The 16,125-nt window shown below is 37.6% G+C and overlaps 1 protein-coding gene and 1 long non-coding RNA gene across 2 annotated transcripts; one reads left to right on the top strand and one right to left on the bottom strand.

Moving 5' to 3' along the window:
• The first annotated feature begins 210 nt into the window (after positions 1-210).
• Positions 211-14,773, top strand: LOC122346477 (SAM pointed domain-containing Ets transcription factor). Its single transcript, XM_043241120.1, has 7 exons — positions 211-322; positions 431-559; positions 8,359-8,806; positions 10,703-10,900; positions 11,568-11,615; positions 12,722-12,856; positions 13,723-14,773. Exons 3-7 carry the CDS (start codon positions 8,365-8,367, stop codon positions 13,899-13,901), a joined length of 1,002 nt encoding a protein of 333 aa, XP_043097055.1. The 5' UTR covers positions 211-322; positions 431-559; positions 8,359-8,364; the 3' UTR covers positions 13,902-14,773.
• On the bottom strand, positions 8,622-13,715 carry LOC122346478. Its single transcript, XR_006251133.1, has 3 exons — positions 12,944-13,715; positions 12,720-12,840; positions 8,622-8,760 (listed from the first exon to the last, which is right to left on the bottom strand). It is a non-coding gene; the product is annotated as an uncharacterized LOC122346478 (long non-coding RNA).
• Positions 14,774-16,125: the final 1,352 nt, after the last annotated feature.

Raw genomic sequence — 16,125 nt, 5'->3', positions numbered from 1 at the left:
AAACTCACAAAACATCTAGGTCATCTGGCAATATTTACCTCGATCATATTTCTCATAACTGTTGTCATTTAAGATTAAAAAGCGGATGTCAGACATTTAATCAGGCAGTCCCTCTGGTAACCGTGTCTCTCCTCCTTTGAGGTGGGGGTTCGTGGTCCACAACAACAGGCTGGCATGTCAAACGCCTTCAGGCTGGGAATGGGGCTCTGAGACAATGTTTACACAACTTAATAAGGCCTGTGTATAAAAGTGCGACGGGAGTCAATGAAGCAGGCATTCCTTCACTAACTCTTACTTGAGGTCTTGAGCACACCCACATCAGGTGCACTCACTCACTCTCACACACACACACACACACACACACACACACGCTCTTGTCACTAGCAGTATTAGTCACTGAGGTTAGTAATGTGGCACTCCACAATTCCAGCGCGCCGCGTTCCCTGCTGAGTCTGTGGGAGGCCTAGAATAAACCCAACTTTGAGAAACAAGCAGAAACCAAAGGAATCAAGCAGAGGCCTTCCTGATCGCACCTCCGACACTGTCTTCACCTGGACAGGTGAGTCTGCACTCTCAACCCACTTTCAAGGGCAACAAACCTGTTATTGGTATTTTTATCTGTATTTATGAGAAAAGCAAATATTTTGTACTGTACATCACCAGTCAAAAGTTGCAGACTGAATTTCTGACATTAAAAGCCTTCTGGAAACCCAGCTAACAGTGAATGTTCTCAGATGGTTTTTTCAATGTTATGAACAAATATTCACTTAAAGTTATAATGTTCTCAAAAATATTATTTATGCATTATGTAAAATTTAAACATAACGTTCTTCTAATGTTTGCAAAATAACAATCCTTTTTTATTTTTTTATTACCCTTTTGCTAAACATTCATATCGTAATATTTATTTATTTTTTTTACATTTTAACATTTTTACAGCTTTATGGGAACGTTAGCACAACGTTCTCAGAACATATTTTGGCTTTGAATTAGTTTTGGCTGCACCTAAATTGCGGCTACAAATGAATGCAAAAATCAAAATTGCGAGTGAAAAAACATCATTGCACATATCACGCTTTTACAGTGCATTTTGAAGCTCAGATTTGCAACGTTTTAAATCACTAAATACTTTAGTTTTTATGACTTTCCTATTCTTGCCAAATGAAGACATTGGTCATAATAAAGGAGGAAGAGGCGCGTCCAAACATTTGAGCGGTAATGCGGTTTTTGTGTTACAAAACACACAAATGCATTCATCGATATACATATTCAAGTTCTCCAGGCACCCGAGCGATCAGCCTTATCACCAGCTCGTGTCATTGATAATTACATGAAGTCAGATGATTCTGAATGCACCTGTCCTCAAGCATGCACAGTTCACCTGTCGTCGCATGCGATGCGTCCTTATTTAGAAACATAAAGGGAACTTGTCTCAAAAATTAAAAGGTGTAAAGCTCTTAGGTTTTCGAATTTCATCTGGCCGGCTTTCAGAACACCGCCAGCAAACCACAAATGACTGTTTTTTTCCCCTGAAGGAAAAAGTGCAAGTGACTTGCGTTTTGGCTCTCGTCCAAATCCTTCAGAAGAAGAAAAGAGCTCAATTCCCGAAGGCAAATGTAAAGTTTCTATTGATTTCCACTGAGGCTAAGCACGGTATTGTGACTACGCTAAAGTGTTACATTGTACTGAGGGACTAGGACTAAACTGATTATAGAGTTTTTGTTGGGTTTTGTTGAGTTAGCTTACAGCACGTCAACTTTTCCTTAAAGCAATACATCAAAAATGTCATGTTTTTATATAATTTAAAATATAGCGCATGCATTGCATTAACAAGCCTACTTTTATACTGCAATTTCCTCCCCCTGTTTGATTATGCTTCTTTTGTCATTTATTTTAAAGCTTGACAGTAAAAAAATAATCACAAATTGCCTTAATTATATGGAAAGCACTTCAAGGGTTAGGGACGACACGCAAAAATTACAGTATTTTCTTTATTTTTTAACTGAGATATTTTAGAAATGAGATATTTGATTCCAGTGTTTTGGTCACACTATCAAGTGTGTACAGCTAGATTGCAGATAAGCTAATTGAGACGTCTGCGAAAACCTGGCACAGGTACATCACACCTGCTCTAGGGGGTCGAGGAAGTAGAACAAACACGTTAGCGGAGGAGAATAATGCGATGTTGAGTAATGAAGAAATCCCCTGTACGATTTCACTTGAGCTCAGAGCTCCCAAGAATGAATCAGAGATACTTATCAATGGCGGCTCTCAGCGGTTGAGTGACTTAATATGGCACTTTGCATATTACCATGCCATGCCAGTTTTTGTTCAAACAGCTGGGTGGGTTGTGTTTGTAAAGAAATTATGGCAAAATTCAAAGTTTTCACAGTTCTCACAAGACAGATGATGGACTTATAATGTCACGGTACAATGCAACAAATTTGCATTTTTATTTTAAATCAGTGACAGATGCGCCATAATCTTTAAACCCATCATTTCCGTACTGTGGGCCAATCCGATTTTTTAATTATGAACCAATAACACGTGATATATATACATATATATATATATATATATATATATATATATATATATATATATATATATATATAGTAACACTTCAGACATTTAAGACACACTTAAAAATGCAAAAATGTGGTTTCGGGCATGGGCTTTTCACACCTGGGCCATTCTAGTCTCAGGTAAACATAGCCTAATCCTGAGTTATCTTGATTCAGGTTTCAGTGCTCATAACCCGGGGTTAACAGTTGGGTAAGACTATCAATAAACTTATATGTTCCTTATAATTAATGCTTATTTGCATATTTTCGACGCAGCATGCGCCCTTTTTTCTGAAGGGGCGATAAAGGTAAGAAAAAACGTACCTTAATTTAACCGACATTTTCGCCGTTGCTAAGCGTGTATGTATTAGCGCGTTTCCACTACGGCGTCAGACCCGCGTTCAGTGCCGCTGGCTGCGGGGCGCGTCGAAATTACCTCAGAGCACGCCTCTGAAACCCGTTTACACCCTGTTTGCTTCGCCTTCTTCTTCTCGCAGCGATTGGTCGTCGCCCTGCGTTTTTTCCCTCGTTTGCATAAAGCCGAAGGCGCCTTTTTCGACGCACTCAGCGTTGTTTCTGCGGCGCTTTCGATCCCACAATGCACCGCGCGAGCGCTTAAACTCGGTTTAGCGAGCACAATGCGTTAACGTCGCACAGAGTGCTGCAAACTGTCCTTTTAACCCCTCTTCTAACGGGGATTTTCACTCTGAACCGGCCCAGGGCTATCTTTATGCTAAACCTCGCTTTTAACCCTGGCTAAAAAGAACTTCAGGGTTAGCATGCTGTGTTAGTCCAATCAATTACTGGCACCCACATATGCAAATACAAACATTATCCCATGATTAATAATGTACAGCCATCTTATTTAGCCATTAGTATTTGTTTACTAGGGGTAAAACAGCAGTGTGAACCGGGTTAGCTATTCCAAGTAGCCCACCTCACCGCGGTTTTCATCAGGTAACACTAGTAGGTATAAAAGTGTAATAACTAGCCCGATGGATTGTTTACAATTTGTATAACCACAGTTTTATTACAAATACCATACTTAAACTATGATTATTATAACAAAAGTAAATTTTTGGTTAACTAGCGTAACTATTATAACCACGGTATTTGGTTTTATTGAATTTTTGTTAAGGGTGAAGTTAAAAGCGGCTAACGCTAAGCTACGCTACACGATAACTCAGGTTAGCCATATTGTGTTATCTATAGTCAATTTTAAGTGTGCTGTATAAGATCACTTTACGTGGATATATGCATTTTGACCTTGGGTAGTGTTTTTGTCGATTCTGTTGATGGTTTTTCAGAATCAGCCAGTCGTTGTGCGACACATAACTAGAGCTCAGTCAAATGGTGGGGGAGCCTCTGCACTAATTGCTTGTAATGATTGCCAAATCTTTTATGTCCTTACGATGTGAACAAGCTGAGTACTGGCCAGCTGTTGTTGAAACCCTGCAATCGACAGAGCATTTCTTCCAGTAAGAGACGTTTGTTGTGAGAACGGCATGTGCACACCGATGCACAACCTAATAGACTCATTGAGCGGTGAGACTCGTTATTAATAGGTAACGTTTTGCTATTGAACTGAGCCGCGCTGGTTGCTATGCTGGGAGAGATTCCAACGCAGTAAACTATGAATAGAGTCGCTGGAAAATTAGAAAGGCCAAAAGAAACCAAGCCTAATTTGGTATTTAATTAATTTAATTGATTTTCTTACACAAGTAAACCATGCTTGAATAATTAAAGTCCATATTTCTTTTTTCTTTGACAATTAGCCAATAGATAAAAATCTTTTTAAGTTTTATAATCATTTATTTAGTTAATAACCACCATAACTCAATTCCTTTTTTAGGGCAATTATAGATTTTTGATGAAAATTAAAGCTTTTTTCTAGACATTTTTCCCCAGTAATTGATTGTTATTATTAATTTTATTGTTTTTTAAATTTTTTAAAAATATTTTTCCTTTATTTTTAATCACTGCAATATTTTATTTATTTGTAATCACTGCAACGAACATGTTTTTATGACCTTTTATTTGATTATTATCATTTATTTCCCTTTCCTGTGTGCTTTTTGGAGAAGTGCACCGTGCATGAATACAGCAGGTGTATAAGTGACTGCTGGGAAGGGCCAGTCTCGTGTCTTCTGGTGTGAAACGCTGATAAACAGTGGTTGTTCAGCACTGAATGCAGCTGACCTGGCAAATGGAGCGGCTCTTAACCCTTCCAAAATGAATTTTAGAGTCTTTAACCAAACTCATTTAAGGATCAGTCACAGGCTTAATCCTGCGCCTGGGGAGCGTGTTTGCATCTCCTCACCGCTGCTTTTTCTCCACTGGCCAGAGTCAATATGACTAAATGTGCCTGTCTAATGGGCTTAACGCAAGCTGTTGCGAGCAAGAGTGGACACTAGGTTACAGACACGAAACTAAGCCGGCCCCAAAAGCACGCTCCAGCTTTTTCCTAGGAGAGGAGAGGGAGGGGGACGTGAAAGCAGCAGGCGTTTGGAGATGAGAACAGGGATTCCAGGAAGGATAACTTCATTTCCTTTAGGGTTTACTCCAGGCCAGCTTCAAAGATACACTCCGGGGCCTCCGTTTGTGTTTGCATACAGAGATGTGAAAGAGCGAGAGACAAATGGTTTGACCTCTGACCCTTCGCCATTCCATCGCCGCGTTCAAAATGCAGCAGTGCCATTTTGACACCTTTTGCTACTTAAAGTCTTGACAAATGAAACGCAGTCAAATGATGCTTGCCATACGTCCTGGAATAAAAAAAAAAAGTTTTCTTAAAAAATAAATTAATGAATGTGCTAAACTTATAAAGGCTCAATTATTGTCAATATTTAACATTATTATGTTAATTATGCTGATAATTAAAAAAAAAAAAAAAAATATATATATATATATATATATATATATATATATATATATATATATATTTTTTTTTTTTTTTTTAACTAGTTTTTGTTTTAATTAAATTATTACTGAAATTTTAAATATACAAAAATTAAAATTAAACACAAAAGTGATATATAAATAAAATAACTAATATAATGAGAATATTCACAACAAGGTTTTAAATGTTAACTTTATTTAACATGAACTCACAATGAAAACGTACAAAAGTACGTATTATTTATAAACTTATAAATATTTAATATTCTTAGTTACTGTTAATTTAACATACATTACTAAAAAGTTGCATCTGTTATTATTCTGAATGAACCTGATGTAACAACGAACAGTTGCACTTCCATTATTTCGTTTTTAAAAAGCTTAATACTTATTTTATTTAAACATTATTATTGTCATTACCGCTGATATTATTTACTTGATTTCCTTTTTTTCACCTCTTTCTTTCTCACGTTATTTGTGTGTAGCCCGAGACGTTGTTGTTGTTTGTTTGTTTGATGTTTGGCAAAATCCTAGTATTTCAAAAAAAAAAAAAAAAAAAGCTTGATAAATACTGCATTTCTTGTTAGTTGCTATTGCGGCTACCACGATATTTTAGGGGAAAATTACAAATAAATTTTGGATGAATTTTTAAAACTTTACAGATTTATTGAAACGGAGGACGAGCTCAAACTACGTCGAATGCTACGTTTGAAGGCTTTTGTAAATGAGGGAAAAGTCAACTGAGAGACACAATAAAAGGTTTAAGCCATTATAATCCACCTTTTAAAAGCTGAATGATTGTTTTCTTTTTATACCTCTTTTCCTCTGCTATTGCTGGGTGTGGAGCAATCTCACCATTTTATGAATGACGGCAGTGGTGTGTCCAAACAAACGGAGGTTGTCCGAGAACATGTGGTAGATGGGGAATGTCCTGTAGACATACGCTCTAATGACAACAGATTACCGACAGGCGCTTCTTACTCTCCATCTGTGCCGTGAACTTTAAATCAAACTATTATGCCCGCGTATTTACTTAAGAAGAGAGGAGTCTGCCCCACAAATACCCTCACAGGATCTATATATGAAACTTTTATGGCTATCAATAAAACATACGAAATCCAAAGCAGCGCAAAGAGGAAAATGTCAGCGCAGGAAGAGCCGGAAATCAGAGACGTGGTGACTTGCGTGAAACTTCTGTCATTATTTGCTCGTTTGCATGCTGTCCCAAACCCGTACGACTTATGCAAAGCACAAAAGAAAAGCATTTGATTTTAAAGTGACGACAGAATTTTCGTTTTTGGGTGAGCTGTTCCTTTAAGGCTGGAGACAAGCCTTGAAAATACTTGTGAAGCGTCTGCTTCTGCTTTTACGAATGCAACTGTGACATTCGGACACTCAACGCGTCTAAATTACAGCTCTTTGTTCGTTCCTATCTCATCGGCTGCCTGCGATGTTCTTCATGTAATGTGGAGGCCCAGACGAGACTTTCATGATTTATGATGTTCCTTGTTTCTGTCACAGGGAATATTTTACAGCTTTCTCGCATTCCTCAGCATAGTTTCTTAGATGCCCCTAAGACATGTTTTAATATTACACAGCCTTCATTCAAGGAACAACTTTTATTTTTAGGAAAGGTTCAGTGTCGGCACACAATCACTTGTGTACAGTTTATTAATTATTTGATTTAGATTTAAATTTTCTTTTGTTTAAGTTTTGCCATGTGCATTTCGCCATTTTAGCATATTTTTTTTAATTAATTAAATGTATTTGTTATTTGTACATTTATTTATTTGTTTGTTTTATTTATTAATACATTTATTTCAGTTATTTCAGTTAGTAATTCAGTAATTCAGTTAAATTTAGTGTACATATATATATATATATATGATTTTTGGTTAATTAGTTATTAGGATTAGTTTTTATATATATAATTAGTTTTAGTTTTAGTAATGTTTTATTAACAGATAAATGCCTTTATTAAACGTAAATAAACACATAAATTAATACTTATTTAAATATTAAAATATATTTTTTAATTAAACAAAACTAAAATATATTCAAAACATATGTTTTTATATTTTTACAGCTTTATTTCAATTACAAAAAAATTCTACATTTGCAAAATAATTTTTTAAAAATCATCCCTTGTTTACATTGGCGTATATATCCCTATATATTTTATTGGTTTATATATTTTGACAGCCGCATGTGTTGATGTGACCCGTAGTGTCCTAACAGCTTGTCGTCTTTGTTCTTTTGCTTGTTTTTCCTGCGCTCTCCCTTCTCATTTCACTTTGAGGCACATTTCGCTTTCGTAGATGACAGTTTCGAGACAGCCCGTTTAAGGAAACGCTTGGCAGTTTAAAAAGACGTTTCTCAGTGGCTATTAGTGCTTCGGAAGCACAATGATCTTCCAGTGAACTTGTAACCCGAGCTGCTCTTTCCTTCGAGCAATCTTCCCACCTTTGAGTCTTTACCTCCTGGCCACTGGAGATAGATATCTGCCCCGGCCCCGCCTCTGCTGTCATCCCGCATCAGAAGCATCTTTTCCTCCTTGCCATTTGATTAAAAACTCATGCTGACACGGGAGACAGGAGACCGGGGACGGCACCTTGAAAGCAGTCCTCCAAACCGCTGCTCTGCTCCGGTGTCAGCCGCCATTCTGTACAAGTGACCCATGAGTAAGTGACTCAAATCCAGTTTGCTTCCCCCATGCTGCACTGGCTTTCCTCGTTCATTCCCATTCGCCCCGGAAGCCTTAAAAACAAAAACAGCGTCACTACGAAGCACCAAACCCTTCAAGAACCAGCAGTTTGCTGAAGGTTCTGCCGTACGGCTGCTCTTTGAAAAGCCGCGCGGCGTATGGTTTGATGACTTTTCTCTTTCATTTCCGCAGGAGATAATGGCCAGTCCTGTCCGAATCCAGTCAGACAGCGCTGTTGCTCTTCAGCCGCCGCACTCCACGGGCTTCGCCGAGAGCTCCCTCCTTAAGCGAGAAGACGGCTTGGAGATGGTGGACCACAAAGCCCGCCTTGACGGCTCGGACCGAGGACATCCGGGACTCTATCTGTCGTGCTTCGACATGCTGTTCACCGAGGACGCCGCCTGGCTGGTGAGGGTCTCGGACTCGTCCCCACCCGCGGGGGTCGGGCCCAGGCTGGAGCCGTGTCAGGAGCCCGAGCAGTGTCCGGTGATCGACAGCCCCGGGCTGGGAGCCTCCCCGCTGTCTCCTACCCTGGAGGAGCAGGTGGAGGAGAGATCCTTAGAACAGGTGCAAAGCCTGGTAGTGGGAGAGGTCCTGAAAGACATTGAGACCGCTTGTAAACTTCTCAACATCACACCAGGTAATCGTTTTAATCGTTTCAATTACGGCGCAAAAACAAAAAAATCTAAATTTTAAGTTGTCCTTACAATGCGTATCGCCTTTCAAAAATTGAGTTTTGGCAGGAAATTTCAAATCAAATTCAAATTTTATTTGTCGCATACACATACATACATGGTACGGCATGCAGTGAAATGTTTTTTACAACCGTCCAGCGTCGGAATAGAAAAAAAAAAAAAAAAAAAATATATATATATATATATATATATATATATATATATATATATATATATATATATATATATATATATATATATATAAAATATAAAATATAAATATATATATATAAAAGAAGAAGTGTACAAAGTATAAAAAAATTTTTTTATACTTAAATTTTTATACTATAATAAAAATGTACGGAATATCTTCACGAAGCATCTTTACTTAACATCCAAATGATTTTTGGCTTAAAAGAAAAGTCCAGAATTCTGATCCATATTGTTGGCTATTGCTTTATAATATACCTGTGCTACTTATGTTTTGTGCTCCGGGTTCACATATATGAAAATATTATTAAATTAACTATTATAAAAGTTTTTTAAAATAATAAAATATAAAATAATAGCATTATTTAAATATTTTATGTGAAGATATTAATATTATTGAAATTAAATTAACTACTAAAATTATTACCTTTTAAATGATTGAATTCATTTTAAAATACACACGTTTTAAAGAAACAACTAGCATCAGTCAAATATTATTGTAATTAATAAAGATGATAAAATGTATTAATATTTATATATTTAAGTAATATAAATATAGATTAAGTAATACAATATATTCACGAAATATCATTGCAATTCACTTAAATGAATTAAAAGTAAAGAAATACGTAAAATGGTCTTGTTTGATGGAAAAGTAAAAAATATTTCACATTCTCATTCCATGTATTTAATGTGTTTAGGTATTCCTGAACTTTAAAGACGTTTAGGCAAAAGATGAGACAACATTGTACAATCTGAAACAAGAGGGTTAAGGTTTTATTTAATCTTTTTTTTTTTACTAAAGAAAGAACCATATAAGCAGCTGTAGTAATATACAAAAAATATGATGATATATAATTTATTAAGGCAATATAAATTGCTATAAATTTTGTTTACATTATATATAAATCTATATGCAGATATATCATTGATAACTAGCAGAGTCGGGTGTATTATTAATATATACACGCCAAATATTTCAGTAAGTTACTTTCCGAATACGTTCGAATACTTCAACGCCAACTACAGTAACACAGTCGTGCATCTCGCTCGCAGTAAAACACACCACGCTGACGTTATCCTGACACGTATTCAAATGAACGACTCGCCATTCATCACTCCTGAGTGACAGACAGATCTGAGTTATGACTGAGCCGTGCAAACAGTCGTAATGAAACTGTTAGAAAAGGCCTTTGACTCCGGCAGCCCCGAAGGCAGCTGAAAGCACAGAGACCAGGATCTGCCTAATCCTCCGGAGTTTCACTAATGTGCTGAGAGCTTTCCTCGAGGACTTTCGGACCCCTCCCGCGTAACGGGCGCGCAAACGTCCCAACGCCAGCGTTTCGAAACCTCCGCGCATCTCTAAATAGCTCGTAATTATCAGCGGCGCGTTACAGTAGGTTTATCGATTTGTCCGTGTTTCGCAAGCGCTTTCACGCCGTTTGTGGTGCGACGCTTCGTTCTGCGTCTTTGTACAGTCGCACCGCCTTACGTAAACACCCATCCCCACTGTTTGCTCTCCTGAATGGAGCTCTCCTTCGCTAAGACGTTTCAAAACATTTGGAGCCTGTCCAAACAGCTCTGAATCCCAACAGTGTGTTTTGTAAGAGATGGCTGAGCGCTCCAGACTGATCGCTTATCTGATCTTTCAGACCCCATGGAGTGGAACTGTGGGAACGTTCAGAAGTGGCTGTTGTGGACCGAGCATCTCTACAGGCTCCCGCAGGTGGGGAAGGCCTTCCAGGACCTGGACGGCAAAGATTTATGCTCCATGAGCGAGGAAGACTTCCGACAGCGTTCGCCTCAGTGCAGCGAAACTTTACACGCGCATCTGGATATATGGAAATCAGGTGAAAGACCAAAAGAGTGCATCAACAATTCACTTTCATTTAATCGGCGTGAATGTGAACCGAATTAGCCAGGAATTCGATTTCGGGAAACGTGTGAAAATGCAGTTCGAAGAAATACAGCAGCGGTGCTATTGTTAAATAAAACTATTGAAACTATTACAGTTGTTTTCGTTAATCGAACTAATAAAATAATTTTTTTTTTAAAAAAAGTTAAAGATTAAAAAAGCGAAAACGTGCTTAGATGAAAATGTGAAATGTTCCTTTTTGAATTTGCTAAAACTAAAGCTAAGTAAATTATATTTAAAAAATAATAAAATACATAACACATAGTAAAAAAATATATATATATTTTTTTATAAAAGTCCTAAATGTAAAAAAGCAGTCAAAATATTAATAAATATTTTTTTTCTCATAACACCCATTTTAGTGTTATGATTGCAGGTAATTCATAATGCGAAACATTATTTTTGAATTATTAAAAAACGCCTTTAAGCTTTTATTTAATTCCGTTGCATTTTAATTCTACTTCCTTTACTGCTTTTCCTGTCTGAGACCATACGTTCGTAAGAATGTTTAAAACATAAAAAGCTTCCGCTCGGTCGTGTAAGCTGAAGGTTTGCATGCACGCGTGTTCACGCTGCGTTTCTTTCTTTTTCTGTGCTTCCAGCCGCTTGGATGAAGGAGAGATGTTCGGGAGGAGAGACCAGGATGAGAGGTACGTCACAGAGACATCACAGCACAGATGATACCAGTATAAAGAAAAACGATGGCATTTCTTACAAACAGGCCACAGAGCTTAGTGCTAGTCAAAGCAAAGGATTGTCATGGTCTGTAATGATTAACCTGTTCAGATCACATCGATTGATGCCAGAAAAACTAAAGAGGTTATCGTGAGACATTTTTCACAGAAATACAACTTGTGCAATTATTCTGGTAATGTCATGGTAATGATGCTTACAATATTCACATACCATATATCGTTTATTCCATATACCGTCGTTGTTTACTAAAACTAAAACTATTAAAAAAAACTGGTTAACAGAAATAAAGCTTAAATAAAATAAAATGTAATTTTCGTATTAAAAAAATCGAAACGTATTTTTTTAGTTAGTTGCCAAACAACATTTATCATTTTTATAATTTAAAACTAAATAGAAATCGTAAAATTAGAAATTGAAAACACGTTGACAAATCTAAAAAAAAATGACAACATGTGTTTTAAATTTTCATTCAAATTTTAATCATTTATGTAAATAGCTAAAGCTTTAAATAAAATTTAAATGAAACCTGAAAATATAAAAATATAGCCAGTTCAAAACGTCTAAATAAAACTTGTAAATATTAATAAATGCTCTAATATTATAGTGTATTGTTCCATGTTATCTGTACATTAACGTTTCGCTCTCTTTGTACTGCAAACAAACTATGTCACAAAACAACACTCCCATTATAATCAATGAAGGGATGTGAAATGATTGACAGAGTCTTATTGTTTCCAGAGCTCTGCCACATGCTTGTAGTTTAGACATCAATGTATTTTTCCCTTCTTTCTACTAGGTGGCTTTAACTTAATCATTGACATACATGTTTTTACATTGCACTTATTTTTGAAAATGCCTATACAAGTCCTAAACCCACCCATACCACCAGACCTGTCGCTAACCCCACCCATATGTTACCAAATGTTTTGCATTACAATATGAACAATACAATACAATGCATAGCTCTGGCTATGATTCATTCAGTTTTTTGTCATGGCTTATTGCTTGAAATGTAACTCTGTGTGTGTGTGTGTGTGTGTGTGTGTGTGTTGCCTCACAGAAGGTGAAGAGCTGTGGTCTGAAGCGGATTCGTCTTGTTCTGGTCAGCCGATCCATCTGTGGCAGTTCCTCCGAGAACTGCTCCTCAAACCTCACAGTTACGGACGCTGCATCCGCTGGCTGAACAAAGAGAAAGGTGAGGACACAATAATGCAGATAATGGACGTCTATGGCCTGCTAAAACAGTTAACATGAGCTAAAAATGAACGATACTTTTATTAACCTTAGTTCATGTCAATTTCGGCATTTAGTAATGCGTTGCGATTGTAAACATGACAGGCTCATATTTCGGTACTGGTTGACGTGGATGCATAAAAACACTTTCACTTTTTGTTTCATAGCGTGCATTTATTTTGACTCCCAAATGATTCGTTGAAGGAGTCATTTCTTCCGTGTTTTGTTTAAAGCAGTGCTTGTGAGCTTTAACGAATTAGCCTGTTTATTCAGACCAACGCAAAAGACAGAGAAGTGGGCGATATGCTAATGCGCCGCCATGACGTCGACGCGAAGCGGCTCGGGACTCGTTTAAAAAAACGACTCGTTGATTCAGAGTCGACTCTTTCTTCAGAGAGACCGTAACGTTACACGCGGTGCACAACATTTTCAGGATGATTTCATTCGCTCAGAGCCGTGTTACAACGAAGTCATTAACAAAGATTACTAAAGAGTGCACTAAGAGTAATTTTCGTTGTTCGTTCATATTAATTAATACATTAACTAATGTTAATGACACCTTTAATGTTCTTTATATTGTTTAGATTCAATCTTAAAAAAAATGAATCGTTTTAAGAAAGGATCACTGAAAGGTATTAAAAGTGGTTCTTTAGATTATTCCATTGTTTTAAAGGTTCTTCGAGGCGCCAGAAACGGTTCTTTAATGTGAACCTTGTACAACCTTTTCTCACGAGCGTACACGTCCAAAAACACCGCAGCACCTTTCTGTCATTCGGTGTGTCTTGGCTAAAGCTGTAACGGAGGTGTTTTGGATGCGTGTCTTCACAGGGATCTTCAAAATCGAAGACTCGGCTCACGTGGCGCGCCTCTGGGGCTTGAGGAAGAACCGTCCGGCTATGAACTATGACAAGCTCAGCCGCTCTATTCGACAGTACTATAAAAAGGGCATCATCCGCAAGCCAGATGTCTCGCAAAGACTGGTCTATCAGTTCGTCCATCCGGTGTAAGAGAGATAGCGAAGCCGAGCACTGAGAACGGACAGGCCCTCCTACACATCTCCTGAGACTATTTCTGGGTTTTGCATGACAGCGGAACCAAGATGCAAGAAAGTTCCAACATTTCAGTGCTTTTCTATGCGTCCCGATATGTACTTGCACTCTTTTTTTTTTTTTTTTTAAACCTCCCGTGTGTCTGTTAATGTGTAGTATCAGCTTTGCACTGCTACTTTCTGTTACTTTAAGAAAAGCCCGTCAAATAAATTATGATGTTTAACAGAAGCACTAAGAGAGATTTAGTAGATGTTCTTTGAAGTATGTTACAGGTTCCTCGCAAGGCCTGCCTGTGAGCGCGTGAGTCCTGCCAGCGTGTCTCTGAGCAAACCTTGCTTTCCCTGCCCATGCTTTGCAGTGGAAAGACTCGAGTTTGCATTAATCTCTGGCTGCCGCCCAACAAACATCGCCTTTTTTTTCTGGTTTGTGATTAATTGCACTGTAAACCTTTCAAGTCTGCCCATGTGAACTTTCTCCACGTTCCTCGGTAATCGGTCACCTTTGTGCGTGCCACGTTTCGGCCGCCCGTGGATTCCCATACGCCGCATCCTTGGAGGGTGTCACTTGACACGTTTAAAGTCCGAATTTACGAGAGAAAGTCATTTGGAGCCTCAGGGAGGTTCGCTTTCTGTTGTGGCTCTTGTATTTTTTTAAATCTCTATTGTGAAGTCTAATCTAGAAGAGTCGCTGGATAACAGTTGTTTTCACTAATGCAGGCATTACAAAATATCACCTGTACTTATACGGTTATATCGAAGCTGAGAGGTAGTTTTTCATGTACATTCAGTTGTTGTTCCTCATGCATTTCTTTATTAAAGATCCTTTTTTCATCTTGCCGAGTCCTGTGTCATTAGCTTGACCTTTTGCAATCAATCATTTTAACTCTATGGAATAATGACACCTGATTTCCGAACATGAAACTAGCAGAATTTCACATGGTATTACTGTTTAATCTTCATATGCTGTAAAAGAGCATGGGAAAAAAACATGCTTATTTTGCAATATTTTTAAACTTTCATAATATTCCATCTAAATACTTAACTCCAATGATGCATCAGGACATTTTTTAAATATGTATAATTTCATTATTTTCATTTTGAGTTTGGCATTTTTGAGATTTAAATAAAATTAACCCAGTCTTTAGTTATTCACACACACACACACACATATATATATACAGACGTGGACAAAATTGTTGGTACCCTTTGGTCAATGAAAGAAAAAGTCACAATGGTCACAGAAATAACTGTTATCTGACAAAAGTAATAATAAATAAAAATTCTATAAATGTTAACCAATGAAAGTCAGACATTGTTTTTCAACCATGCTTCAACAGAATTATTTAAAAAAATAAACTCACGAAACAGGCATGGACAAAAATGATGGTACCCTAGAAAACACTGAAAATGATGTGACCAAAGGGACATGTTAATTCAAGGTGTGTCCACTAATTAGCATCACAGGTGTCTACAACCTTGTAATCAGCCATTGGGCCTATATATATGGCTCCAGGTAATCACTGTGTTGTTTGGTGATATGGTGTGTACCACACTCGACATGGACCAGAGGAAGCAAAGGAAAGAGTTGTCTCAAGAGATCAGAAAGAAAATTATAGACAAGCATGTTAAAGGTAAAGGCTATAAGACCATCTCCAAGCAACTAGATGTTCCTGTGACTACAGTTGCACATATTATTCAGAAGTTTAAGATCCATGGGACTGTAGCCAACCTCCTGGACGTGGCACATTGATGACAAATCTAAGAGACGGATAATCCGAATGGTAACAAAGAGCCTAGAAAGACTTCTAAAGAGATTCAAGGTGAACTTCATGCTCAAGGAACATCAGTGTAAGATCGCACCATCCGTCGTTGTTTGAGCCAAAGTGGACTACATGGGAGACGACCAAGGAGGACACCATTGTTGAAAACGAATCATAAAAAAGCAAGACTGGAATATGCCAAACTACATGTTGACAAGCCACAAAGCTTCTGGGGAGAATGTCCTGTGGACAGATGAAACAAAAATCGAAGTTTTTGCCAAGGCACATCAGCTGTATGTTCACAGACGAAAAAAATGAAGCATATCAAGAAAAGAACACTGTCCCTACTGTGAAACATGGAGGAGGCTCTGTTATGTTCTGGGGCTGCTTTGCTGCGTCTGGCACAGGGTGTCTTGAATCTGT

This window comes from Puntigrus tetrazona, chromosome 6, assembly GCF_018831695.1.
Source record: "Puntigrus tetrazona isolate hp1 chromosome 6, ASM1883169v1, whole genome shotgun sequence".
Classification (NCBI taxonomy): Eukaryota; Metazoa; Chordata; class Actinopteri; order Cypriniformes; family Cyprinidae; genus Puntigrus; species Puntigrus tetrazona.
Note: the sequence above shows the minus strand (reverse complement) of the source record. Positions and strands in the feature narration are given on the sequence as shown.

What these genes read in the sequence shown, in the direction of transcription:
- LOC122346477 (XM_043241120.1), top strand. Translation starts at nt 8,365, where the DNA reads ATGGCCAGTCCTGTCCGAATCCAGTCAGACAGCGCTGTTGCTCTTCAG. An exon ending in ACTTCTCAACATCACACCAG is followed by an intron (nt 8,807 to 10,702) that starts GTAATCGTTTTA and finishes CTGATCTTTCAG; the next exon opens with ACCCCATGGAGTGGAACTGT. An exon ending in TCTGGATATATGGAAATCAG is followed by an intron (nt 10,901 to 11,567) that starts GTGAAAGACCAA and finishes CTGTGCTTCCAG; the next exon opens with CCGCTTGGATGAAGGAGAGA.